This window comes from Myiozetetes cayanensis, unplaced genomic scaffold, assembly GCF_022539395.1.
Source record: "Myiozetetes cayanensis isolate MyiCay16 unplaced genomic scaffold, myiCay2020 scf9, whole genome shotgun sequence".
Lineage (NCBI taxonomy): Eukaryota > Metazoa > Chordata > Aves > Passeriformes > Tyrannidae > Myiozetetes > Myiozetetes cayanensis.
Window position 1 is genome coordinate 29,287,403 of NW_026088185.1, and position 26,751 is coordinate 29,314,153.

The window sequence follows — 26,751 nt, forward strand, 5'->3', positions numbered from 1 at the left end:
ATATCTTTTATGACACTGGAAAATAAGAAAATTTTATTTACAGTAGACAGCATTTCAATATAAGTTATTTACTTTGTGCATGTTACTTAGTAGTACTCCTCCCTGCATCAGTGAGGGCAGTGCCACTCTCCTGTTTTGTGAAGGAAGACACTACAAGAACAGAACTGTTCACTAAAGAACAAGTCACTTGTCTGAGTAACCAGACAAAAATAAAGGAGGGTTACTTTAAAAGAAAAAAAAGTCTTCCTTAGGAAAGGATTTAGTGTTTTCTAAAGAAATCTTTCACAGAAAAAAAAAATAAAACAGTTACTGTTTTGATTAAAGCACAGAAAGAGAACAAAAGGATGGGCACCACGAGGCCAAATCAAAGAGGTCTGCAGTAAATACAAATTTACCTCTGAGTAACCAGAACACCGTATTTTTATCACCATTTAATTCCACCATTAAAGATATAAATTGCTTCCCACAGGAGAAGGTTTCGTTTCCAGTCTACACTTGACCTGGAGGAGCAGCCTTGTTCCAGCTGTGTAGAGCTCCTCACGCTGCTAAGCTGAGGGGTGCAGCTCCACAGCCCCGCAAGGCAATCCGGACTGGGAGCTTCACCTGAACCCCTCCTGCTCCAGGAACCTGAAAGCCTACACCCCACACAGCAGTCACACCTTTTGTTTCAGCAAGGTGAGCTTGCTGAACCACTTCACCACCCAGCCACATAAGCACCAAAGATAATGCAGAGGGACAAGGCATCATATTCAGGCAGCTCAAGCGTGAGTGTGCTGGGCAGAGCAAGGCACTGTCCCTCCTGTTAAGAGCCACATGTGCTACGGTAAAAGGCTCTCCCTGAATTTATTAAAAAAAAACAAAAAACAAACAAAGAAAAAAACCCCCAACCAAACAAAAAACCTCAACTTCTGCTCATCAGTTAGTTATTTCTTAAACAACTTGTATCCCACAATTCAATTTGGAAGCTCCTGTAGCTGGCAGAATACAACAAAAAACATGTGCCATCTCTCTCAAGCACTTTGAAGGCTCTACCGAGACACTTGGGAACTGTTTTCGTTACAAGCCCTTTGTCGTGTTATCCTTTTCCTCTTTTCCTGCTTTTTAACAAGCCACTTCTCACGACAGCTTTGTTTTCTGAAACATTGTTACCTCAAAAGACAACAGGATATTCCTTAAACAGTCTTGCCCACCTATGCCTACAGTCAGACTTCTGGGGAAGGTTTCCCTGCTGTGAGAACAGGAACTGCTAACTCCTACCATCCACAGGGGAAGATGACTGAGGATGAAGCATTCAAAAAGGGGCCAATTTCACCTGCAGGCACAGAGAGAATTTCTGTCTTCCAATCTCATCCATGAATGTTTCCTTTTGTATTGAACCCTGGCTGAAAGTTTCCCTGCTGCCACAGAAGGCTGTAAAAGCAAGCACATTTAAAAGGAAGGGACTGGACCAATTCACAGGTAGGTCTATAAAGAGGTTCAGAAAGGTATGTACCCTCTAAGATCCTTAACACAGTACACAGAGATTCTGTGGAAGTACAAAGGGAACAGACAACAGAAAGCAGTCAGGCATGTGGGCTCTCCCAGACAGAATCTCCTATTGCCACTGCTGTACAGCAGATGAACCCAGAAGGGCACTTGGTAGGGGTCTCCTCAGCTTATGGATGCCCACAGCAACATCTCTTGGCCCTACTGCTGCACACTGATGCTTCTAACTATTGCAGAAGTTATACCTAATATCATTTTATCCCTTCCCACATCACCCAGGGTCTGATGAACCTCCCTCTACATACCCTGATGATTCTGAGCAGTTCTTCCATCCAGCAGACTGCTCTAGTGTCTGTCCCAGAGCTTCCTAAACTGTAATGGAGCTGAACTGACCTCTGGACTTCCAAAAGCATCTGTGAAAATTGGCAGCTTGAAGGGAACTATGAACAGCAACACCAGGGTGTGTGCATCCGAAACTGCACACTAGCAGACTTCTGGAAAGATCTACTGTCAATCTGTATTCTGTTCACGCTTGGAAAGATTTCTTTGCAAACAATTATTAAGAGTTTCTTTTGTTGAGTCTGTGTTTAGGGGTTTTTTTGTTGCTTCCTTTTAGTCTAGCTAAAGCGAAATACTCGTTTTGCATAAAGTGATGGAATTTTTCTAAATGTTTCCTGCTTCTAGAAGCAGGATTTATCAGACCTTTTCACACTACCTCCTTACTGGGCTTCTGTTAAGATTTGAAGTGCAGAAAGATAATTTTTCTTTTCTGAATTTAAACTGAAGAGAGAGAATATTCTGTCACCTGAAGTTATAGATGTAACTGAAAAAGGGAAAGGGAGGGAAGAAGTATGTGGAATCTTACTTGTCTGGGTTTTTCACTCTGAATGTTGCATTAAGAGCTTTTAATCTGGAATCTGCCTGAAAAAGGGGAAAAAAAGCTTTGTTAATTTAATGCAATTAAATTTCAGTGACAAAAAAATCTCAGCCTTTGGCAGCACCATTAGAAAAAAATCCTGCCTTCCTGGCATATTTAAATCTTCCAACATTGAACAAGTTGACACTAGCTGCCCTGCATCTCAGATATTTTTATTAAAAAGTAAAAAAACTGAGCTATTTTTGTGAATATGATGTAAACAGTAACCACTAAAATTAAGCTGGTATAATCCAAATCCCACAAAAATAGTCCCTTCTTAAAATGCTGCACAAATCATGGAGTTAAGATACACAACCCTGCATTCTTTTTAGATGAAGCAATTAGGTAACATAAGACCATATGGACAAGCTATTTTATATTTTTCAAACCAAATAAAACCAGTGGTAGAGTGACCTCTATATGCTCCTTATTACTAGGAACAGTTCCCCAGTGAAATCAAAATCTTATATATGGTGTTCCCTTATTTTATGACTTGCTTTACAGAAAATATGTAATTTGTATATCAGAATAGAACCATTTTAATGCAATGTTCTTCTCTATAGTAGAGCTCATATAAATCTCTACAGAATAAAGTTCAATACCTAATTAAAAAGGTAATTGGCTGCTTTAGTTTTTGAGATGTTGGTTTACCAATGACTGCAACAGTAGTATTGAACCTTGCTAAGGAGGTGGAGGAGGTTTTTTCCAGTTTAACTGAATATTAAATTGTGCAATGGGTATTTACTCTTAATAAGACAACAATACAGACGAGAGATCCCAGCCTCATCCACAGAGGTCCCGATCACTACAACTCTTCATTTCTATAATGCATTTTACACACAGCTCACTCAGGGCTCATCTACGCTGCAGGAAAACTCCAAATCTGGGTAAATGGCTAGACTTCGCTCTTGATCAAAACATCCTTCTCCCCAGTAAAAGGAAAATAAAACAAACACCCCTTGTGAGGTGTATAGATTTCCAACAGTGTACTCTTTAGCTAACAGGCTGTGCCACAGCTGTGAGCAGTGAGTTACTTCAGCAGTACTTGTTACTGTTGGTATATGACACAGGAATATTTTGTGCGCTGTTACAGCCAACTCAGGGCTTGAAGAGCTATTCTGAGTTTGACAGTGAAGGGAACACAGTGTTTTCCCAAACCAAGAGCAGCTTTCCTTTAGGGCCCTTGCAATAACCTCTACAGATGAGACAGGCACAGTTTGAGACTGTTTGATCTCCTGCTGCATTTGGGCTGAGCAGAAGATATACCATAACTAACCTGGAGAAAGGGAGGCTCGGGGGGAACCTTAATGCTCTCTACAACTACCTCAAAGGACTATAGTGAGGTGGACACTGGTCTCCTCTCTCACATAACAAGCAATAGGACAAGAGGAAATGGCCTCAAGTTGCAACAGGGGAAGTTTAGATTGGATACTAGAAAAAATTTCTTTACCGAAAGGGTTGTCAAGCACAGGATCAGGCAGGCCAGGAAAGCGATGGAATCACCTCCAAGGTGTTTAAAAAGTATGCTGACGTGGCGCTCAGGGACATGGTTTAGTGGTGGCCTTGGGAGCGTCAGATTAACTTTAGCTGTCCTTCCAATGACCAAACCATCAAAACAAAACATAACCCATAACCCAAAAGGTAAGTGAACAAAACCCTCAGGACTGACACTGGGAGAAAACTGTTTCACTGTCACCACTGCGTGTGGCACTTCTCTAAGAGTATCTTGCAAAGGGAAGACAAGGCAGCATGTCCCAGACAGCACAAGAAACACAAAATCCTGCTGGAACTCCAAGTCTCACTCTTCATGTTTATTCAGAGCTCTTCAGGTGCTTGTATGGTCTTGATCTCCACTGCTATACACACGAGTCAATACACAAGCCAGTTACATTTTGGGTTGTTCACACACACCTACGTGTACTCCTCGCATACCCTCTCACAGTACAAACATCACCTGGATACACTGACATTGTATCAGGGTCCATCCCTCTAAGTAGCTATTTCAAAAAGCACTGTATTTATGTTCAAACAGCAGTCACCAAAGCCACTGAGTTGGGACAGCATGCACATTCCACAGGTTTACACTTGGTCACTTCCAAACCTACAGCTGCAGGGCAAGCTTTTTGTCTTTTGTCACAGAACACGCAGAGGTCTGAAGGAAGAGTTCAGTAAAGCACTGTCAGGCAGGAAGCACAATCCTGCCAACACTCAACCATCTAAGTAGGGCTACTTCCTTCTTGCCCATCGCAGCAGTAACTCCCACTCACCACTTTTGAGCATTTGCACCAGAGTTGAGCTTCGAGAAAAACATCTGTCCAGTCTTAAAACTGATTTAAGACTAATACGCACAAGCATTTTAGAGATTAACTCCCCATCAAATGAAGTACAGTAGAGGAGTCTTCAGACAGTTAATTCCTACTATGATCCTATAATCATTTAAGTAAACTAAAGAGAGGGGGGGAATTTTCCCTTTCCTAAAGGAAGGGTTAAAATCCCAAGTGACAAATCCCTTAAATATAAAATTAAATGCTGGGGGTAGGAGGGAGGAAAGTCATGATTTAATGATATAGCTGGTAGAATAAACAAAGTCTCCAACATCAACATTCAGCTGTAACATGCTACACTGCATTAATGTCCAATTTAAAGTTTAGTTAGCCTGGTTCAAACTCTTTCAGACAAAAGACACATCCTGCTTTAATGCAGAGGCAACAGCAACATGTAAACCAGTGGTCTGATTACAGTCTAAGACATTTAGGGAACAGAGGTTTTCCCTCCAGTGTAGTGATAAATCTTGAGGGTTTATGCTTTAGATGTAGAATAAAGGAAAGATGCTCTTTAACAGGCTTTTGAAAAAGTTATTTTTCTTTCCTAAGGAAACCAGAACCTGTAAAAGGGAAACTCTACACAATCAAATCTAGAAGGAAAGCAGGACTTGCTCATCTGTCATTAATCTACAGTGTGGTTTCAGGTAGGCAAACAGTCTCACCATTCTGCTATGAGTTTTCACACACCACTGTGTGCACTCCTGAGCATACCCTGCCAGTACAAACCTTCTGAACTCCTATGAGTGTAAGCTGAAATAAAGATGTGCTGACTAGGAACATACAGCTCCAGAGCTTTACACTGTTTGCACTGTGAATAGCAGCAATATGCAAAACCTACTGTGATGGAAAAGAATTATTGTCAACTTAAGTTATCAACAGTAAGTGTCAGTATCAAAGCCCCTTGGACACTGAGGATAAGAGCACCAGGGATTTTCTTTAGCTCTCACTATTCAGAATAATTCCTCATAATCCACCTAGTTTTCAGCTGTGATTTCATGAGAGCAGATCACATTACAATGAAACAAAAAGCTCAGTATTTGTCTCCATACAGTAACTCTTCCAGACACAGCCCAGCAATCTATCAGCTTCTCAGATTCTTGACCTGTACAGACACATGACCTTTGATCATTTATTCCTGCAAGTCTTCCACCAGTTTACCCAGCCATGAACTCAATGATGTCAGTGGGGATAGCATTACTCCAAGACACATTCTGTTAAACAGTTAAGGGGCACCAAATCCGTCTGTCTTAGTCCCTTTCAGCAACTTCTCCTTGTAAACGAGTCCTACAATTCAGACCTCTTTGCTTACCTTTTCTTTTTTTTTTTTTTTGACACCTTCCACCTCTCACCAGGCTAAATCTGACACCCACCTTTAAAATGATGCTAAACTGAAGTGACAACATAAAAAAGCACTGCTATGGGCTTATGTTCATTACTTTTAAAGCTTATAAGGACCATAATTCTACATTTCTAGAAGAATTACACAGGCACATAACAAGTCTGCTACAGAACTTAACAACTGCAATCCTACCTATCACGTGCAAAGAGCATCACTGTTTCTTGCAGTTACAAGTATACATAAAGCAATACATTTAACTCATTCTTACAGCAAACAGCCTTTCATAAATAGCCTAAAACATTTGCTGGAATATGTCTGTGTCACAGCAGGCATGAGACAATTACAGTAATTACCTTTAACTGAAATCCAGTCTCATTCACCATTTCTTTCCACCCACCTTCCTAAAAATACAGGAAAAGAATGTTCAGTTAGAGTAATTAAAGAGTGCTGTAGCTTTTGCAAGTCCCTCTTTGAGAGCTTATATCAAAAGAGCTTCTCCAGTAAGCCTGGCTTCTGCCTCAGCTACCCTTCCCATGTCTTTCCAAGATTCTGGGTTAAGAATAACCAATCATTATGTTGTGCTTACATACTAATCTCCCCCCAAAACGCTCTTCTCTTCACTACTCAATTACCTCATTCTATCAAGTGGGGGCAGGACCCACACAGCTCTGTCTAAAGAAGTAGTTCAGCTCTTTAGAAAGAAGAGATTATTGCCTTTGAGATTATCAGCAGCTCCAAAGACCTTTGCAGCTCGAGGCAAAGTGCAGAGAACATACAGGTGACAACAGTTTATGTGCACACGCTGTCAGCTCCTATACATTGGTTCACCTACATACTATACTGTGCTGCGGCAAACGTAGCTGCTCAGTCCACTATTTGGGAATCTCTCATCAAAGCACAGAAAAGAGCCATCCAACATCTCCTAAAGTTGAAAGCTGCAGAATGCAGTGCTTAAGCTGACAACTGGACCACAACTTTTGAAACAATGATCATGATCTAAACCTCAAAGCTACAGAAACTATGGATATCCAAAGAGTGAATTGGAAGCCAGTACTGTCTCTGCAGCCAGCAGTACAGCATGCTTACTATTTCAGCTTTAGTCCTGTGGAAGCTTTCCCAACCAACATGCATTAAATGTTCCCAACATGCTGTTTCAAAGAGGTAGAAATTCTCTCTTAGGAGTCCTAAAACTTGACTGGAAAAAAGTCATGAGGTACATTAGAAGAGCAACTGCACAACTGCAGTGGGTTGTTAAGAAACCTTTAGCTGGACAAGCCTTTTCCACCTCAAGTTTATTCACACTGTCTATCCTTCCTCCTGACATAGGACAAGCTATGGGTCAACAGAAGGGAAGAAGAGCAAAAGGACATTGTCTTAAATAAATAATCACTAAATAATGTATTTAGAAATAACTTTACTATACCTGCGTTAAAAATGAATAAAATATTTTGTCTTGGCAAAGAACAGGATGTGAAGCCACACGTAACAAGAAGTTTTCCAAACCAATTCTTCTTCTTTCCACAAAATCGGGATCCATGTTATCTGCTGATAGCTTATGCCAAACAAAGTCAGCCTAGTTAAACAGAAGAGTGTCAATAGTAAATAAATAACAAACAAAACAAAGCAAGCTGCAGCCTCAGCTTCCTTACCCTTTTTTCTGGCAAAGGTGGAACAACAATATGCGGGTAAGTAACGGACAAATAATTCCTCAACAACTCAAATTCACTGTAACGTCGCCACAGGGACTCCACTGGTGCACATTGTCCCTCACTCTGGGACTCAACAGCTCTGAAAGACAAAGTAGCAAATCTGAGAATTAGTAAGCTATCACCCATTCCCTCAAACCAGCAGTACCATTACAGCAAAGGCCCCAAGAATACTACTGATTACTGAATAACTTGCTCATACCCTGAAGGAACCTTAATTAATGTCATGTCTACATACTTCATTTAAAAATATTTGTAATTTCTCCCTGATAGCACTCAATTTTTTTAGGAACACAGGAAAAATCAATGCATTTACACACCAAAACCAAACAGGTAGATCACAGTCAAGTAAAGAGTCACACAGGTTCAGATCACTGCAGAATTAGGCATATTTCTCTTGGAACAATGTTAGGCTCCAAATCAGCACAATTTTATGAGCAGTTGAAGGATACAGAGTATTATAAGAAGGAATCACTTCAGAGCATAAAAATTGTTTTGCATGCAACAGTTAAAATAGTTACAAATAGAACTTTAATAAATATTAAGTAATTTTAAAGGATATTTTTAGAAAAACACAGCAAATTTCAAAGTATTTCCAAGTTTTTGTTCAAAGTAGTATCTTTTTATATTTAAGGACCAAGGATATAAACTAGCTAGAGTAAGTAGGTACAAAATTGATGCATCTGAAAAATTTGTTGAAAACTTAAAACCAACATGACCTAACAAGGTATTGAAGGATTTTATGTTACTAAAATAAAAGGAGAAATCATGAAATACTGTAGAATTGAAAAATAATACAAAAATTTGACAAGAAAAATCATTTTTCACACAATACATTTAAAGCAACAGAAATACTTTGCAATATCGTAAAATAAGCACTGGGTCAGTAACACTTCTTGGCAGTGAGCATCAGCTGTCTCTTTCAGAGGTTGAGCAAACCCATCTCCCTCAGCCTCTTCCTGCACGTCAGACACTCCAAGCCCATCATCACCCTCATGGTCCCTCACTGGACTTGCTTCAGTAAGTCCACATCCTCTTTGTGCTGGAGAGCTCAGAACTGGGCACAGTTAAGTTATGAACTTCAATTAGTTACTCATATGGTACTCAGTAGAACAGATTGCTATGTTATTTCTTCCAGCTGAAGTCAGGTTGTGCAGTTTTTGAATTCATAAGAACATTCTGAAGTTTTAAAAACATCTAAGTAGCACAGAAATTATTGATTTTTTTTAAGCTATTCTTAACTTAAAGGGTTGGATTTCTAATGACCTTGCTGAAAAACAAACAATCCCACTCTAAAGCAGCCTTACATCTTGAGGTGGAAATAATGTAATACAGATTTATGCAAAAGATATTTTCTTTACTGAGTAAGGTAGAATGACTTCGGTATATCTGCCCTTGCCTTGAGGAAAGGACATTTATTCCAGGTGACTGAATTTGTAGAGGAAAAAGACTTCAGAAGGAAGAAGAAAAAAGGATGTATTCATAGCATTCAACACAAACTGCTGCAGATTAAAACTATTTGAGAGTGACTCAAGAAGAAAAGGTGAACACACTGATGGCAGCCACCAAAACTGCACTGCCAGCATCCCACAGAATTCTTCCCTATTAGAGTATTTCGATTCAATGAAGTCACAACTGCAAATAGAGTTCTGAAGAGGGTAAGCTCAGCTTAGCACTGGACTGACAGGCTGTGCAGCATTCCTCCCCACACTAACATTGCACAGTTTAAATACTGCAAGACCACTTCAGCTCAAAGCAGGTATCTAGTGATTGAACTATTGCTGAGTAAAAGGTAAACTGAACAGATAAGGAATTGAGCTACTATGCCTCGAAAGATTAATTGTTTAGTTGAAAGCTGAAGGCACACACCTTACATTCCTAGAGGAGAAACTCCCAGGGTTTGGTAAACAACCTGGCCATCCAAGACACACAGAAGTACTTCAGTGTTACAGATCCTTTTAATCTCCAGCTTCAGCGGCTATCAACCAGCTGCACAGACTTACACCATGGGTTTCAAGAGCACTACTTTCACATGGGTTATCATCAACCCTTAAGCAAGACTGACACCATCAATACATCCTCGGATTATGTGGACCCTGTCTGAGAACACAACCGCACAAGCAAACATGAATAAGGAGACAAGAAAAACACAGGTCAGGACTGCCCTGAGGATCCAGTCAACATCCCAGGAGGACCCATGTGTGCTGCATACACAGATGCTGCTGTGACAGCAGGAAGACAACAGAGACTCACCCAGAGCTCAGTAGATACATTAAACAGAATGTACAAGACTGCAACTACCTTTACCCAAATGCAGGAAGATCACAGAGATTCAGATTTCAGATCTGGTACAAGAAGTTCACCAAGTTCACCAAGATCTTCTGTCAGACAAAAATGAGAGGAAGAAAAAAAAACAAACTGCAGGATGCACTTGGTCCATTGCTATTACATCTCTGTCACTCCTATGCATAACCATTTCCTGGTCACAGCAAATGCAACCCTGGGATTGGCACAGGAGTTGTATTTAATCAGTTCTTCTTTCCTGTATTGATTTCTCTGTAATATGAGAGTTTCATTATTCACTTTTCTCTAAAATGTAACTAAAGTTTATGACTGAGTGCATCACCTCATAACTAGAGGCAGGTTCAGTGTGTGCACACTAGTGACAGTAGAGCGACAGAGACTTAAGAACTTACCAACAAAGGTTGACTGCAAGAACAGTTCATTTTATTTTTTAAAAATCATTCTTATTTTTCTTGTCAATATGAGCTCCTAAGGAAAAGTACTCCTAGTTGCAATTATTTTTCATCTCCACATACCTTATTCTTTGGGCTTACACTGCCATAGGTCACTTCAAATATAAAGTTTTCTACTTCCCAAATACAAGGAAAGTTCCCAAATACTTAGGAAAGTTCATTTGTCTGTTTCGTTTCAACACAGAGTGTGCTTAATTGTTGTCTTCTGCCTCTAACCAAACCCACTCCCAATGCAGTACAAGCCTGATCTTAATGTATCACTCTCTGAATAACCTGTAACATCAATGAGGTCAGCACAGAGAAGAATGAAAAGGAGTTTCTCTCTCCAGGAAGTTTCTGGCCCAGACATTCCTACCCTGTTTTCAAGTGCACTGCTGTAGAAACACAGCTTCACATGACATCAGAAAAGAACCACCTCGAATTTTGTTAGGATGCATTTGTAAGTGGCCTCAATATATCATTCTCATATCAGACACAATTACAGTAATATACATTAGATAAAGTTGGGCAGCTTGTTGATCTGCCTTAACTCATCCTGCTCTGGCTTGTCATTCCTCCACACACCCATTTTTTGCCAAGGCAGCTTTATCGTGTAAAAGTTGATCTGTATTTTTCTTAGAACTCCCAATGTCTTAAGTCAAGAGAAACACATTATCACTTAATAAGTTTCAATTGTTTTAACACCACAAATATTAGAAAAGAACTAAAGAATAGTAAACTAATAGTAGAAAAAGAAATTAAATCAAGAAAACTGTCTTTACAAAGTGACTTCACAGATTCAAGTATGTTTGGGGAACTACATAGACTTGACTTCCATAGTATAGATTACAGGTTAGAACCAAATGCACTTATGTTTCACATTCTTATCCTATAGATACTGAAGGAAGGCAAATACACCGATAAGATCATCGCATATTTTCATAGTGCAGCAGTTCATTTATCATTTGCAAGGGTTCAGGTCAACACACCATCACTAAACTGTCACTGTTGGAGTTCACAGCCTTCTGACAGGAAAACGTTCCAGTGTAAATTATGCTCTCAGTGCTCCATAACTGTTTGGTAGAGTTAATTATAAATTAGGAGAAGCAAAGATCATGTGGAGACTCAACTGTGCAAAAAACTTTCTCAAGTTTTGCATCAGCTGTGCATTCGTTAGAATTAACAAGAACACATCAGTTATTTAAAAAAATCAAAAAATCATAGTAGTAACATCTCAAACGCACACACATATACAAGCATTAAGCAGAAAACTAAATAATAATCAACATTTTTAAAAGGTCATTTAGGACTGTAACACTTCAGCACAAACCACTACCTTGTTACTTGAAGTTTTATGTCCATTTGGGGCCTCAAGAACTCCAGGAGGAAGGAAGCAGACTGCCAGACCAGATCATGCCACTCACTGCATCTTCCCTGCCCACACTGAAGACATCAAGGAAGTTTATTAGATCTAAAGCCTACTGCCACTTTGTTCTGACAAGGCAGATGTGTGGACAACAGGCTAGGCTTCCCTCAGTCTAAGTTAATCAACCTTTACAACCCTTATGAGGGACACAAAAGCTTCACACTTTACCCTGAAGATAAAGGTTAAATTACTGACAGAGAATCTTGAAGGTCAAACCTGCCTGTGTAGTTTGTTCTTTCTCAACTAGACAGCATCTACTACAACCTCATCACAGTTGTCTGTGTTAAGCAGCCTGACACTATTTCTCTTCTCAGATCATACTTACATCCTTTATTCTAACATGCATTTATTCTGTCTTAGGAATGCAAACACTGTCTTTTACAATTGCAGTTGTTGCTTTATCTTCATCAGGAGGGCACCTATGTAGCACCAAACAAAGAAGCCATGCTTCTTTAATTAAGCAATTTAAATAAATTTAAAATTACTTTGAAATTATCAACACTAGTTTCAGATTCCTGCTTATACCCAGGCTTACAATAAAGCTGCCAGAGTCTGCTTTTCAGAGCACACAACACTACAGATTTGGGTAAAGGAGGGGAACAGTAAAGTTATTTGCAAAGCTGGGGTGCAAAATCACTGCACAGCCCTCAGTTTGAAGCCTGCACCCACACCACGGCCTTTCAAACGAGGTAATAAGAGTTTGAAACTGCATGGATGGATTTGGGACAGGCAAGTAAGATTAGAGTTTTTTTTTTTTTTTTTTTTAATCACACCAAAAATGTCTCCACCTGGTTACATATGAGACCATAAAATATCACCAATTACAAGAACATTTCTCCCCAGGAACCCCATTTCAGAAAGGAAGTAGAAATCCACAAAGGTACTCATTACACTCAATACCTTCACTACCATCTAATTTTTTAGACCACGTTATGAACTTCCCCATTAAATGCAAGTATTGCAGACCAGTTTCAATTAAGATTATAATCACTTGTTGACGTTCAGTCAAACTTCTCAATTTGTTTTGGTTCTAAAAACACAATATAATACTTGTACAGTCTTCAGGCAGGAAAACCATATGTTTCCCCTTTAAGTACTGTTTGAACAATGCAAGTTATTCATTCAATGAACCAACCTGCCTGAAAAAATTAAAAGGACAAAATTGAAACCTTCAGTTTTTACATTCATAACTGATGTTATCATAACCGATTCGAAGATTACATTACTCCCTGTCACGTTCATTTGCCTTAATTCAAAGTGCCAATGTGAAAACTTCAGTCCATCTAATTAACCTCTTCTCACTTCCCGTTTAAAACCAATTACCTCAAATGAGCCATTAAACAATTCTGAGCGCAATAAAAAGACGAACAGCTGCAAAATATTAAATTAGACGTGAAGGAAATACACGGTTTTATTTCCTTGTAAAAGCCCTCGCCTCTTCAGCGGCAGAAGCATTAACTTTGCTTAAAGCCTTTGACCTTCCAGTGTATGAGAAGTGACACTTCCACTCCCCTGCAGTGGGCAAGGTTCACTCTCTGTGCAGAGGAACACCATTTTAAGGGATGGGCAATTTTTCTCACTAGCTACTTAGAAACAGTCTCTGTATTCAGGCCTCTCAGACAGCTGATATCTAGTGACTGCTCTTCTACCTGGCAAGCTGTATGACAAAGAAGCACTTCTCTTGCTATGGGATTTTTCACAGCCAGCTGATTCTTTGGTTTTTTACACTTCACCCAGTTTGCTGTATTTAATCAAAATACACATTTATTAGGCAGATTAATTATTCAAACTATCAATCAAGTAAAAATCAACAGTAAGTTTTCAAATCCTCTGTCTTCTTTCACGTCCCAGCTCTCCCATGGTTAAAGCTCATGCTGAATTTAGACTTTCTTTTTTCCTAATACCTCCTTTGGAGGGAACAGACAAGTTTTCCTGACTCTCAGTGACCAAAATCTGCCTTTTGCTGTTTTATCAGAAGACAACATACTTCTGTGGGCTTTCATCTTGTGCCTCTTCCCAAGGAACCCACGAGTGGGCTTTTCACCTAGCCCAGCATGGAATGGGAGATTTTGAGAATGGTATTCCACCAAAACATAACAAAGGAAAACTCCTGAAATCCCATGGTGCAGACCTGCTACCACTGAACTGTGGCCTGGCTGGTTACTGATTTCCAAGTTCATTTCTCTCACAGAAACTTTCTTCAGAAGTTCTTACACTTCGGATGGGCAATCCAAGTTCTTAACAGAGAAGCAGGTATCACTCCTGTCACAGTCTAACTACGAGAAAACTTTCCAAATATTGAAAACAGAAATAAGATTAGTAACTTCCCAGTAGTACTGGGGGAGTAAAAAGGAAATACACTGAGCCACCCTGTCAAATTACTTCAAGAGGAAGTGAAGACTAGTAGGGCTGGAAACCAGGGATCCTGCTATTAAGTAGTCAGATACCAGGCTGCACAACATTGTGCTACTTTTTCCTAAAGCCCCATTTAAAACAAACAAAAAAAATTACACTCTAGTCATCATATTGTTTGATAACAAAGGCCAGACTAGAGGTCTTAAAGTGAGCAGGATGGAAGCAAAGTGAAGTACATGGGAAGTATCCTACCACTACACTTGAAATGGTTTACTTTGACGGAGAACAGGCAAAAAAGGCATTCCCCAAATATCCTATAATTAAAAGTGCATCAAAACAGATCACTTACAGAGGTGCTCTGCATTCTGATTGACTTTCAGTCTGTCATGAAAAATAGGAGGTACAAGAGCAGGAGTCAGGGGTTTATACTATCTCAGTTCTTGTTGTTTCATGCAGACTTAGAATTTTAGGCAACTGTGTCTTACATCAAACAAGCAAGTCTGAATTTAGATAAGGTCTTGGATATTTGCAATTTCCCTTATAGAAAGCAAGTCACAGGCTGAGCACTTATATCTCAAGAAGGAATATTCAACTATACATCTTAATTATAAAAATTTGTACTTGCCTTAATGCCATTTCCAAAAAAGAAGAAGAAATGTCCCCTCTTCTTACAGGGAGAATATAAAAACTAAGTTATTTTTAAATAACTGTATGGTTTAACAGAAGCTGTGAAACAAATTGACATCATGACTAATTGAATAGAAATAGATCCCCACAAAAATCTAATTAGCTTATGCAGAAAGGTGTAATCCAAGAATATAGGGGATGCTTTCAAGAAGCAAAACCCTTGCAATTTGCTGAGGCTCTGTAGTCTATGGGAATGGAGTTTATTTTGTTTCAAAGAAACCCATCTTCATCAAGGTATAATATAACTTTAAAAAAAAAATCATAAAAGTCACATGAAAATGCGAGCATAATAACAAATCTTTTCATTTTGAAAAGAAAAAGTAAGCAACACCATCACTTGCATTTTGAAAACATTTTCATCAGCACTAGTGAAACTTAAATGTTAAAAGTTTAAACACTTAGCTCCTGTTCTCTAACAAATACACAGGGGTAATAATTGCATCCCTCTTGTGTCTCTTATTCACCCAGATACAATTCCTCAATTAAAACTGAAATTAAATCCTAGATAGCAGTAACAGTGGAACCCCAGTTACATAAACTTAATGCAACTATTATTAAGTGGTCTTCCTTTTATATTACTATAAACAGTTTTTTTCTTCAGCTACAGAATATCCTATTACCCACAGACAAATTGCTGTAAGCCCACCTACAGCTACAGGCTCAGCAGGAAGCACATTTAATAGCTACCAATTATATTTATGCAAGAAATTTTGCCTTCTCAGCAAAAGGAAAAGAGAACCCATTTTATTAAGAGATGTGACAAACCCACATTTTCAACAGTTCTGCGACAAACACGTCTTGGTATCTGCTGACCACAGAATAAATGAAAAAATGCCATCTGAGCAGCAAAATACAGTTTTGCCACTATAGAAGAACAACTGGGAAAGACCAGCAGGAGCGAATGGAAAGTAACACAAGGATGACCGGGAAAGGACATGCAGTCAGCATGTTCTGGGGCTGCATAAAGCTGCCCCCAGCGTACACTTCACATCATAGTTAGACACCAGTGATTCCAGCTTTCTTCTCTTTTCCTTCAGAAATATTATTTAAGAAAAATAACACTTATTTTACATAACATGTGATCTTTAATATCAATACACTGTAAAAGTATTTTTTAAGCATCTGAGCAACTGCCAAAGAACTACAATATTTGAAAAATATAATATATGTCTATTTTGGATTACATTCTGTAAGTTTAGCAAAAATACAGTAAAAATATCCCAGTAGGTCTGCAGTCAGTTTGACTGGCACGCCCATTAGTTAAACAAGCTAAGAAGCCTTTTAAATTTGAAGTCTTCAGGGCCTTTGCAAAATGCAACTGCTTTTTTTCAGAAGGTTTTATCTGTACAGTAGATCATTTCCCAAGGCAAGGCCCAAAGATTAAAAGTGGTAATATAAAGAAAAGAGAAGCAAAACTCCTAATAAAGTCTAATTCTGAAATTCTTGCTTCAGCTGGGTAACATGATCCTGCATAACAGGAGTCATCTGTGACTGTTTGGGAAGTTAGGATAAGTTAGAAAAGATTTTAAAGCTTTGTTCATTACTCAGTACTTGAAATTTTAAGTTGTCTTTGTGGTACTGAGCATGTTTACCAAAGTAGTAGTATTAACCTTGTTAACACAAGAAGACTGAAAGCAATAAGTTCTCCAGTGAACGTTCAAGGCAGTATAAAGAAAGGAAACAGTTAATTAACTCTAACCCTTAGACCATCTACAGGGAGGATGTGGTGATCAGTTTAAGCAAAACACTTCAAATGTTAGCAAACAGTAAATTTTCACCACGTGACATAAGTCATGAGACTTCTCTATTTTCTTGTGATCTCCAGCAAGCTTAACCACTACATTAGACCTCTCTCACATACAACCTCATAAATATGTGTATAAATTTGTCCAAACTATGTCTAAGAAATAACTGAGCAGTTGTTGACACCATATTAAAGCAAAAACTTTCAAGCACGCATTTTCCCACCTAGCTCCAAATCAAGAATTACAGTACAGTTACACAACACCAGCACTGGTACTGAACTGGAGATCAGCTGCCAAGTTTTCACAGGAAAAGATCCTCCACAGTGGGTTGATAACCACATGCACAAACCAGCTAAATTCTCTCATCAACTGTACCTGAATATTTTTAGGGGTGGAAGGAGGGGAAAATCTGTTTAGAATGGCACATCCATGTACTCTAAGAGCGATCTCTTATCACCCACCTAGTCTCAATGAGGTAAGCAGTGTATGTTTCTTGTATGTTCATGGCATTCCTCCCAGTCCGTTTTTCAGCTTCTGAAACAGTGATTTCCATTTTCTTTGCCAAACAGTCTTCCATCTTTTTAGAAGAGGAAAATAAAGATTCATGCAACATTAACCACACAAGGCAAAGGCTACTAACCCTGCCTCCCCTTCTCCCACACCACATTTGTTCAAATAAGACAGGTCTCTGTGGGATAAAGGCTTTGACAGGACTTCGTTTTATACCTATGTTCTCTATCACATTTGCAAGCAAAAACAGAACACCTGCTTTGGGGAGAAAAGAGCAAAGTCAACAAACTGACAACTTCAGGTACCAAAAATCACCATGAGCCAGGAAAATACAGAATGGAAAAGCATTTTTCTTTACAGGTAACAAACTAACCTTTTTAAAAACAAACACCAGTACTTTCTATCCAAACACTTCCCAACTACTGGCGAATTCCTCCTCAGGACACCCGGGACGTGTAACCACCTCTCCCCTTTCACAGGAAACACAACACATCCGGACCGAGATGTTTTAATCTCTTAGAGGAGGTTCGTTATCTTTTACACATTTGCGGCCAGGAACCAGTCAGGACCACATGCCCACCCTGAAAAGGCAGAGCTTCACTGAGCAGGAAGAGGGGATTCATTTGTGAAATTAAGGGGGAGGGGGAGACAAAAAAAGGTAACTGATAATAATCAGTAATAATCTAACACTAGGGACGAGGACAGAGGGTGCACAAAGCTCTCCGACAAGAGACCAGACCGGCTCTGGAAGCAGAGCCGCTCAGCTCAGAGGGTCGGGCTACACAGCTCTGCCGGGCAGGGCTCGGCCCCGGGCAGGCGGACGAAGGGCTCGTCCCACCTGTAGCCCCTTCCCGCGGCGGCGGGCAGCGCTGGGCACCGCCCGGCCCGGCCTCCCCGCGCCCCGCCGCCCCCCCGCCCGGCCCGGGCAGCGCGCTCAGGAAAGGCCGGTGCTCGCCCCGGCCGAGCAGGCCCCGGGCCCGGGGCGGAGAACACCGCCCCTCCGCCGCCGCCCCCCTCACCCTCACCGCGGCCGCGGGCTGCTCCGGGGGCGGCAGGGCGCCGTCCTCCTCTTCTTCGTCCTCCTCCTCCTCGTCGTCGTCCTCCTCCTCCTCGGGGCGGCTGCCACTCGGCTCGGGCTCGGCGCTCTCCATGGGGCTCGGGGGCTCGGCCGCGCTGCGCGCAGGCGCTGAGCCCGGCTCCGGGCAAACCCATGGCCGGTCCTAGAGCCGGGCCGGGCCGGGGTGTGTCCGCGGGGCCGGCCCCGCCGTGCCCACCGACACGCTCGGTCCGCCCTGCTGCCCGCAAGGGGCTCGGTAGTGCCCCTGTGCACCGGCAGCCCCCGCTGTGACCGTGCTCCGCAGCCCTGAGCCTCCCGTCCGGGACGGGGACAGAGCTTCCCCCTTGACCGCCCGCCCTCGGTCGTACAGCTGTCAGCGTTCATTTCCAAGCTCTGTTTGTGGTGGTGTGCCTCTCTCTCTAGTTCTCAGGTCACCCAAGAGTTTCTCACGCCTTTCCCGCTTGGATTTTTTGGCAGCCTGTGTTGTTCTAGCAAATAGCACACCTTAAACAAAATAAAACAAACAAACAAATATATATATATATATATATACCATATTAGTAGGAAATATTTCAGATATTTTCCTGTCTTTCGTCTGTAGCAGGAGTTGTCACTTTTCTTTACACAGCCTCTTTCATCAGCCAATAACTTTCCCACAGGATGTTTGTTAGCATTAGGCAGCTCGGGTTATTTTTTTAAAGCCCACCAGCCCGCTATTTCCCCACTCTCAGTCCTTTACTAGTAGAGAAGGACTCAGTCGTGTTGTATTCCTTACTCTACCGGATGCCCAGCCTTTTCCATCAGCTCCCTCCCGGCGATGACATGACACCCAGAAGGGCATTCTCCTGCTCAGCATCTCTGCTGGTTGACACCCAAGCATGTCCCACCCGGCCAGGCTTCCCCAGGAAGGACCTGAGTGGTTAAAATCTGCCGAGTTCAGCTCTGGGGAAGCCTCTGTCATTACTTATTAAAAGCTCCAGCCGTCTTGTCTCTTCTCGTTAAGCAGGAACAAACCTTCTTGTGCATTTCTGTCATTCCTAGCCTGTGTTTTTGGAGAAATATACAGCAAGTCCATCCAGGAGCTCCTACAGAACATCAGTTAATGTATCACAGACTATACATAAATACACCTTCATTACTGCAGCCTTTGGGTTTATTCCCTCATGATCCCGTGGTACCTACACAGTCCTTGTGGGGCTGGCAAACTGGATGAAGAGATTGTTCCTATTTATTCCTCGTACTCCAAACACCATTTTGGACACTCAGGAACAGCACCCTTGTTCCCTGGTTTACATATCACATCATTTCCTTGAGACTTCCCATTTTTGCACCAGATTCATGTCCTTTGATTCAGCATTGCATTCTTTATTATTCTCATGTAGCTTTTTTCTTTTCCTGTCCTTTTCTAACCCAGGTTAAAGGCCACCTCAGGGGATTACAGAGTTGATACTATGTGTTTCTTTGCTTTGCTTTTTTTCTGTTTTGCGTAGGAAACGGGTTTTTTTCAGTGTTGACCAGAGCTGAATTTGCATACATTTTTCATCCAAAATTTAATCTTTTTCTTTCAACAACAATTAAAATAAATCTCAAAATCCCCTTTGAAGACCCCATGAATTAATATTTGGCGTCTGGTTTCTATTCTGTTGTCTTCAATGTTTATTCAACTTTTTCCTCAGATTGTTTGAACAGATACCTCAATCTGTCCTTTCCCACCCCTCCACCACTGTAGCTGGATGGAGTTTCCCAAGCTTTTCCACAAAAGGCTTTCCTAAAACAAAAGTTTTTTACAAGTATGTGAACTGTGATTTGTCCTCTGAATAGGACTGATTTAAGATTATTTTTCTAAACACAAAGTCCAGTTTAGATGTAAAGGCACGATTGCACTTTGTAAGGCACAGTCTGTTTTCCATTAGGGTATGGTTTTCTTATGTTTACTCAAGATGTGCATTAAGATACATACCTTGTATCAATTACACTTGCATTTGCAGCATGCACATACTGAATTTTTTCTGATCCGTTATCAGTGATATGATGGAAATATTTATGTGAAGCTCATGCAGGATATTGTACTTCGTACTAAATGTTGTTATTATGGAAACAACATTATCAATAAAGTACAGTAATATTTTGTGGGTCTAACATTCCATGATTTCAAAAACTATTTTCACCTTTGAATTTTCTTCACAGTAGTAAAAGTTGCGGAGAAGAGTTAAAACACTATGGATATAGAAGGAGGATAGGGATAGAACTTGCCCAAATTAAGTTGACCAGCAGCCTAGGCAGCCCTCATGTACATTATAGCCTGGGAAGCTTCATATGAGAGTGAGATCTCCTGAGAAACTAGTGTGCAATGGAGAGGTCTTCAATAAGCACCAAAGTCTCCATCAAAATGCTCTTCCTCAGCCATATTTTCCTACCTCAGCCTGCAAAATGGGCTAACAGCATTTTCTCATGGCACAGTACTGCACTCAGAACTTCCAGGACTTGTGCTACTTTGGTCAAAATAAGCTTTAATGTTTCCTGCCTAAGCTAGGCACAACCACAGCCAGGGCCTCTTTGGATCCTCTCTTGTCAAGATGTGAGTCCAGTTTCCTGCAGGTCACTCTACCCAGGACACTCTACTGCTCATCAGCAACTTCACTAGGCAGCATGATCTTTGTTCTTCAACCTAGAGCAGGCAAACTCAACTTCCTACTTACAAGTCCCTTCAGTCTCTGAAGCTGTCCCGACTACCATCACAGCCTCTGGAAAACAGGGAGTTCCATCTTTTTCCATCCTTAGGTCTGTCCTTTTTAATTCTACTGTTACTCTGGATAAACTGCTTTTTGACAGAAGAAAGCTAAGCAAGGTATATTACCTTATAAATTAGCTTCCTAGCGCTTTTTGTAAGGTTATGTGTGTTACCTTTCCTTGGATCTTTTGACAGCCTGTGAGCTCTAGCAAATAACACACCTTAAACAAAACAAAACAAAAAAAGAACAACAAAAAACCAAAACAAAAACAAACAAACAAACAAACAAAAGCCATATTAATGGGAAATATTTCACAACAACTTTGTCACAACACTATTTATCAGTATCTTCATTTAGAGTTCCTCATCACTTCAACCTCTCAGAAGTAGTTAAAATTAAAAGATAACACAACTACCATCAACAACCATCACTTTGCTACTGAGAACTTAAATGAAAACACCTAAAGCAGCGGCTCTGCTTTGCATCTCTCCTGCAACACCCGCAGCCTTTCAGTAACCTTAGGAAAAGAGAGTAAACCAGCCAATATTCCTGCTGACGAGAGAAGCGTATCCTGTGCAGTGTCTGGCTGTGCCGGTGCATGAAAGCGATGGGGCACAGAGTAGATTCATGGAGCAACACAGCTGGAGCTGAGGACCCACCATCTGCACCACACATATTTTAGCTGATGATTTTTAGGGTGCCTCTAGTCCACCCCCAGGGATTGGCCACCCTTCACACCTTCCAGTTTGCCTGCTACCAGAAAAAAATTCAGAGTGTGCCCTGCCTTAAGCCTGCCTTGTAGCATAAGCCAAAGCAGGAGGGTCAAGAGTTTTTCTGCAAAAGCACATTCCTGATCCATGGTTCAGGCTCCTGGATCCTATCATAGTTTTACTACCAATAATAATAGTACAAAGATCGTGAATCAGGCTGTCAAACTGCTCCTACAGGCTAATTCCTCCAGAACCAAAGGTGTTTGCTATCTGGAGGTGTCTGGCAGCTGAAGTGATGCCTGCTTGTGCTCTTGGTCTTCAAAGGCTGATCCTCACTGAAGACCCTGGCATCTGTCTGCGTATGATGTCCTTGGTATGATGGATGCAGCAGAAAACAGTGCTTGCTTAGGATCCTTAAGAAAACACTGAAGAGGAGTGAACGTCAAGGAACTGTCACTAAAATGAAGGAGTAGCTGCTTCAGCATGGAATACTGCAGGACGAAAAGTAGGTGAGTTCAGGCTCCTCATAGACATATTTCTAGCATCTAAATATCTGTGTGAAATGATCACTAAACAGCAGGAAAATCAAAATTTTTTCAGAAGAAGAAAAGCTCATGGAAAGATAAGCAGAGAGTGGAAAAGAGATATGGGTGCAGAAAATCACTCAATTCCACTCAGTCTGAAATTGGTAGCAGTGGTTTCCATCCATTTCAGCTACAGCAGATCTGGTTCCACAAATCACACACAAAGGCCCAAACTAATACCCATTTTTGAAAGAATCTGTGCTAACACATTGATAGTATGAATGAAAACTTAATGAAAGTGGCTTCAAAAGTATCTTGAAGTGAGCTGTGAGAAAAACTCAAAAACTTCAGAGGAAGAAAGCCAGAAGATTTGGGACAGAACTGAAGAGAAAAAAACCAGCAAACCAACTCAGTGACATTGTGAATTACAGAGGTGTTAAACCTTTACTTAATCTTGGTGCATCATTGATCAAGGAACCTGTTGCACGCAATCTGTGAGAAGTCAGAAGTTAGGCCAGTGTTTCTGGCTTATGCAAAGACTCCAGTGAAAGTCAGGCATCACAGAAAGTGCAATTATCCTTCATGGCTACCAAAATGAGCATTAGCTGAGAGGCAGGAGCATGGAGAAGTTGAGGGCTGAGGAGAATTGGTTGAGGCAATGCAGACAAGGCCAGAGGAGTTGCGGCCATGTCCCTCAGGATGCAGTGCTGGCTTTGACTGCTCATACTCCTCTTGCTATCTGGGTCATCAAAGGTTACCACACCATCGCTGGGACAGGCTGTAGCAAGAGAATGGAAAATGCTAAAGGTATTTTTCATGGTATTTTTCCTTAGGTTAAAGCAGGATGGAGGTGGTGGCTGGATTGGATCTACCCAGCAGGATGCACATCTTTCTCAGGCAACTGTTGCTGATGGCACAGTGAAACCAAGGTCATGCTTATACAGTGCAGAAGTGATGACATTTCCGGGGTTTAATTAACTGCCAGGACAACTTGGGGGTAGTTCAATATGATCACACAATAAATGCACATACATTAAGCGTATGGATTTGTGCTCACTGGTAGAAGCTAAGTCCCTATCCTATCAGGTAGCCGTTTTCATTAGACCCGTCTTTTAATTCTTCAAAGTATAAAATTAATTCTCCTCACAACAAAACCACTCATGGAACTCATCTAAAGCCCAACATAACTACTGATATAAACAGATTAAAAGAGAACAGTGCTTAAGCAACAGATATTAGTCCAGTCGTATAATGTGCAGGAAATCAAGAGGGCCAAGGGAAAATCTCCTGATTGCACAAGTAAACCCAACACTTTTTGCTGTAGTCAGTCATTTTAAACTCAGTGCCCCTGCTATGATCTCTGGGGTCTAGAGGGCAAGGAGGAGGTCCGGGGAAGCTTGGGAGCATTGGCCCTTGCATTACCACTGTCTTGGGCATGGTTACGTGGTTCCTTTCTCTCCCTTCACATTCCTATCACATGAAGGTGATCTTCACCCCTGGGAAGCATAATAAGTTTGACTCATCTGGGTCTGGCACACATCCATTGTGACATTACCCTGCACAGAGGTATTTAGTGCTCATGTTGGAGCTTCAGAACTCTTACTCGATTGCTGAGCCTTGCCTCCCACGGTGGAAACCCAGGCTGTTTGCAACCTTCCTTTAAATATATGTTATATTGTTTCAGGTGTCCACAGTCTTATTTAACTTCTCTAGTAAATATCTTCCAGCTCCTAAACGAGAACTTTGGGAAAACTTCTCCCACAATGCAACTTAAAAATCACCCTGCAGAGACCTTACGTTCCTCAGCTTAAATCCAGCCTTCAGTGTGCCTTGAGTTATGAGGCTATCCAGATCACTAATAGAGAAGCAGGGGAATTTACACCAAAAGGAATAAACAAGCCAACAATAAAAATAACCATTTATCTCTTCTTCCTCCCCAGTGCCTTACTCAAAAGTTCACTGTGTTCTTTCGTGGAACCAAAGCTCTATAATGTGAGTTTAGATACTTTAGGTTCTTACTCACTTTCCCCGAGTAACTTTGGTGGATTTTTAGTTTGAATTTTTTCCTTGCATAAGAATCTAAGAAATAACCAGGATTTCCAGAACAGAGCTGTTAGTCAGAGAAAAGCCCAGGTCAGTGGGGCACGTGCTGCGGGACTCCCCACTTAACTTGGCATGACTCATGGCATAGTGCTAGGAAAGGAACAAGCTCCCTTTGCTCCTATTTTGCAGATGAGGTTTGCTTACAGTAGCCTCAGCTCAGTGGACTGAAAAGGCAGGTTACAGGAGGGTATATCTAGCTCTGTGCAGTCTTACACAGAGGCTGAACAGACAGGTTACCCCTGTGCAGAAAGCAGCCTGCAGAGCCCAGTGTTCAGTTTAGGACAGCAAACCCCTGCCCATGTCATCATGGCACCATGTTTTACCAACCAGCAGACCTAACACCATCTAGAAATAAGTACAACTGTTTGGAAAGAGCGGGACATGCACTGCTTCCCAAAAGCTTCCCCCTGCACAGCTTCCTGTAGAAACTCCACTGTCTTGTAAAGGTGTCCTTGCATGGGACATCTACTGCCTTTGTTCTCATTTCATGGAGGACTGGCCCCAAATCTCGCCCTAAGATTATGCTGCAGAAAGGATGAAGCATTTTACAGGGTTCAGTTTGGCCCAGAAGTTATTTGGGATTGCCTGGAATTTTGGAAACTGCAGCTCCCACAGCTCAGGGTCCCTGGCTGCAGTGACATTGTGCAGGCTTCCTGCTGCCTTCCCAAGTTTTGCTGCTAAAAAAAATAATACCCCATGCTTCCCTAGAAGTTCCAAATCATACAGCGTGTTTTGTCAATGTCCACCATTGTTTAAAGCCCCTCTGGGCTCCTGCTGGGGACATTATTCCTCTCCAAGTTTTATAGGCAGTGGGGGATTCTTCCTGATTTTAAAGAGGGCTCTCATGGATCATGAATAATCTGTGACATTGCTAACACAAGCCTTATCCAGTTGTCTTAATAACAACATCTCTTTCTCTGCCACACTCGAATACATTGATCTGAAGGATTGGAGTAGATCATAGGGCAAGAGTTTGAGGATTTTACTCTTCCTTTTGCCACTGATTGATTGTGTTAACAACCAAGGCAAGACAGAACTCTGCTACATTTCACAGTTTCCCTTTTGTAAGTGGGATAATATTTCTTACAAGTTTTGTAGAGCAGTTTGGATCTTGGGGAAAAATGCTCTATGTTGTTATTTTAGGCCCTGCTTCAGGAAAGCATATATGCTTAAATCCTGCTGCTTTAATGGGTTGAAAGCACCTACTTTAGGCTAAGCTCATATTGATGCGGTCTTTCTGAAAAAGCTGCCCTAAAACTTCTAATTACCTTTGTTAAAAATGTAGCCCATTGAAGCTTACTTAAAAGATAATTTCTAAAAGAGAGGGGAAAAGTAGTGAATTAACTGCAGCTCAGCATATTGAAGCATTACCTTTCATGCTTTATTCAGATGAAAGAGTCGTGCAGGAGTACCCATACCTTTTTGATTAGATGCACACAGCAGATTTTAGGTCCCCTTCAAAGATCCTTGGGCCGTGTGGAGCCAGGAGCAACTCCGCACTGTCATCAGAAAAAAAAAAATCAAACTCTTTTTCTCAGAGCCTGACTCCTTCGCCCAGCTCCCCCCTCCCATATTTGTATATATTTCGAGAGGAGAGTCAGACTTAGTTTGTTCATAAACTGCAGTTCCTGGGCGGACCCCACGCACAGCTGGGCTTTAGCGGCTGGATCCGCCTTCCCGGCAAGGCTGGCTGGGAGCCTCGCAAACTTGGAGCTCCGGGCTTGACAGCAGAATCGCAGGAGACTGGCTCCACCGAGGGAAGATGAATTGGTCAAAGCTGTGAAACCGGGTTTCTTGTTGCTAGTGGGATCCAGAAATGGGTTACCGAAGGAGTCCGAGTCTGCTTCCCTTACTGCTGCTCTCCTTCTGTGAGTAGAAAAATGTTTCTGGTTAGGCAATGTTAAGCAACATACTCTGAGAAGTCGTTTATTTTTCCTTCCCCCAGCAAAACAGCTAATCTTTGATTTCTCCCCTGACAGCAATTAGCCAGAGGATTGGAAATAGCTGAGAGTTTAGTAGAATACGCTGCTGCAACTGCATCAGCTGCATATTGCTCTTATGGCGAAGGGCGAGCGATCTCTTCGTGGAAAGTGCTGCGTGCTCGCTTGGAGCAGCTCGCAGATGTCAGTGTTTACAGTGCAAAAATATATATAGGTCAGCATTACTTGTTGGAAGTTTTTATTTTATTGTGGGAGATTAAAAGCAACTGAAGTGCACGGCTGAACGACCTGGCTTCGACAGTGTCCAGATGTGGTGAAGTTTTCAGCTTAGAACTTTTATCAGCCGTGGTTTATGCGCGGAATTAATCGAACTATTAAAGAAGGGAAGAAGTGGAGAGAGGGGGAGGAGAAGTGTCTTTGCAACAACATCTGGTTATTCGGCAAACCTTTCCAGCAC

The 26,751-nt window shown here is 41.3% G+C and overlaps 2 protein-coding genes and 1 long non-coding RNA gene across 4 annotated transcripts in view; 1 reads left to right on the top strand and 2 right to left on the bottom strand.

The window, feature by feature from the left end:
- SNX4 (sorting nexin 4) overlaps positions 1 to 18,420 on the bottom strand; it is a 33,159-nt gene extending 14,739 nt beyond the window's left edge. The window contains exons 1-6 of one of the 2 annotated variants that reach the window (XM_050340344.1): positions 18,254 to 18,420; positions 17,180 to 17,295; positions 7,714 to 7,852; positions 7,488 to 7,637; positions 6,418 to 6,465; positions 2,351 to 2,406 (exon numbers count right to left, since the gene is read on the bottom strand). In XM_050340344.1, the coding sequence (XP_050196301.1) occupies positions 2,351 to 2,406; positions 6,418 to 6,465; positions 7,488 to 7,637; positions 7,714 to 7,852; positions 17,180 to 17,295; positions 18,254 to 18,379 (635 nt within the window). In that variant the 5' untranslated portion in view covers positions 18,380 to 18,420. Of the gene's footprint in view, positions 1 to 2,350; positions 2,407 to 6,417; positions 6,466 to 7,487; positions 7,638 to 7,713; positions 7,853 to 17,179; positions 17,296 to 18,247 lie in introns of both variants that reach the window. The other variant, XM_050340343.1, reaches the window with a different exon arrangement.
- Positions 18,421 to 20,200: 1,780 nt separating this feature from the next.
- LOC126652999 (uncharacterized) lies at positions 20,201 to 26,059 on the bottom strand. The gene is made up of 2 exons (XR_007632100.1): positions 25,773 to 26,059; positions 20,201 to 23,029 (listed from the first exon to the last, which is right to left on the bottom strand). It is a non-coding gene; the product is annotated as an uncharacterized LOC126652999 (long non-coding RNA).
- A 22-nt stretch (positions 26,060 to 26,081) lies between these two features.
- Positions 26,082 to 26,751, top strand: part of LOC126652997 (TGF-beta receptor type-2-like) — a 31,138-nt gene continuing 30,468 nt past the window's right edge. Inside the window, exon 1 of the mRNA XM_050340342.1 lies at positions 26,082 to 26,222. Within this exon, the coding sequence (XP_050196299.1) occupies positions 26,171 to 26,222 (52 nt within the window). The 5' untranslated portion in view covers positions 26,082 to 26,170. The remainder of the gene's footprint in view (positions 26,223 to 26,751) is intronic.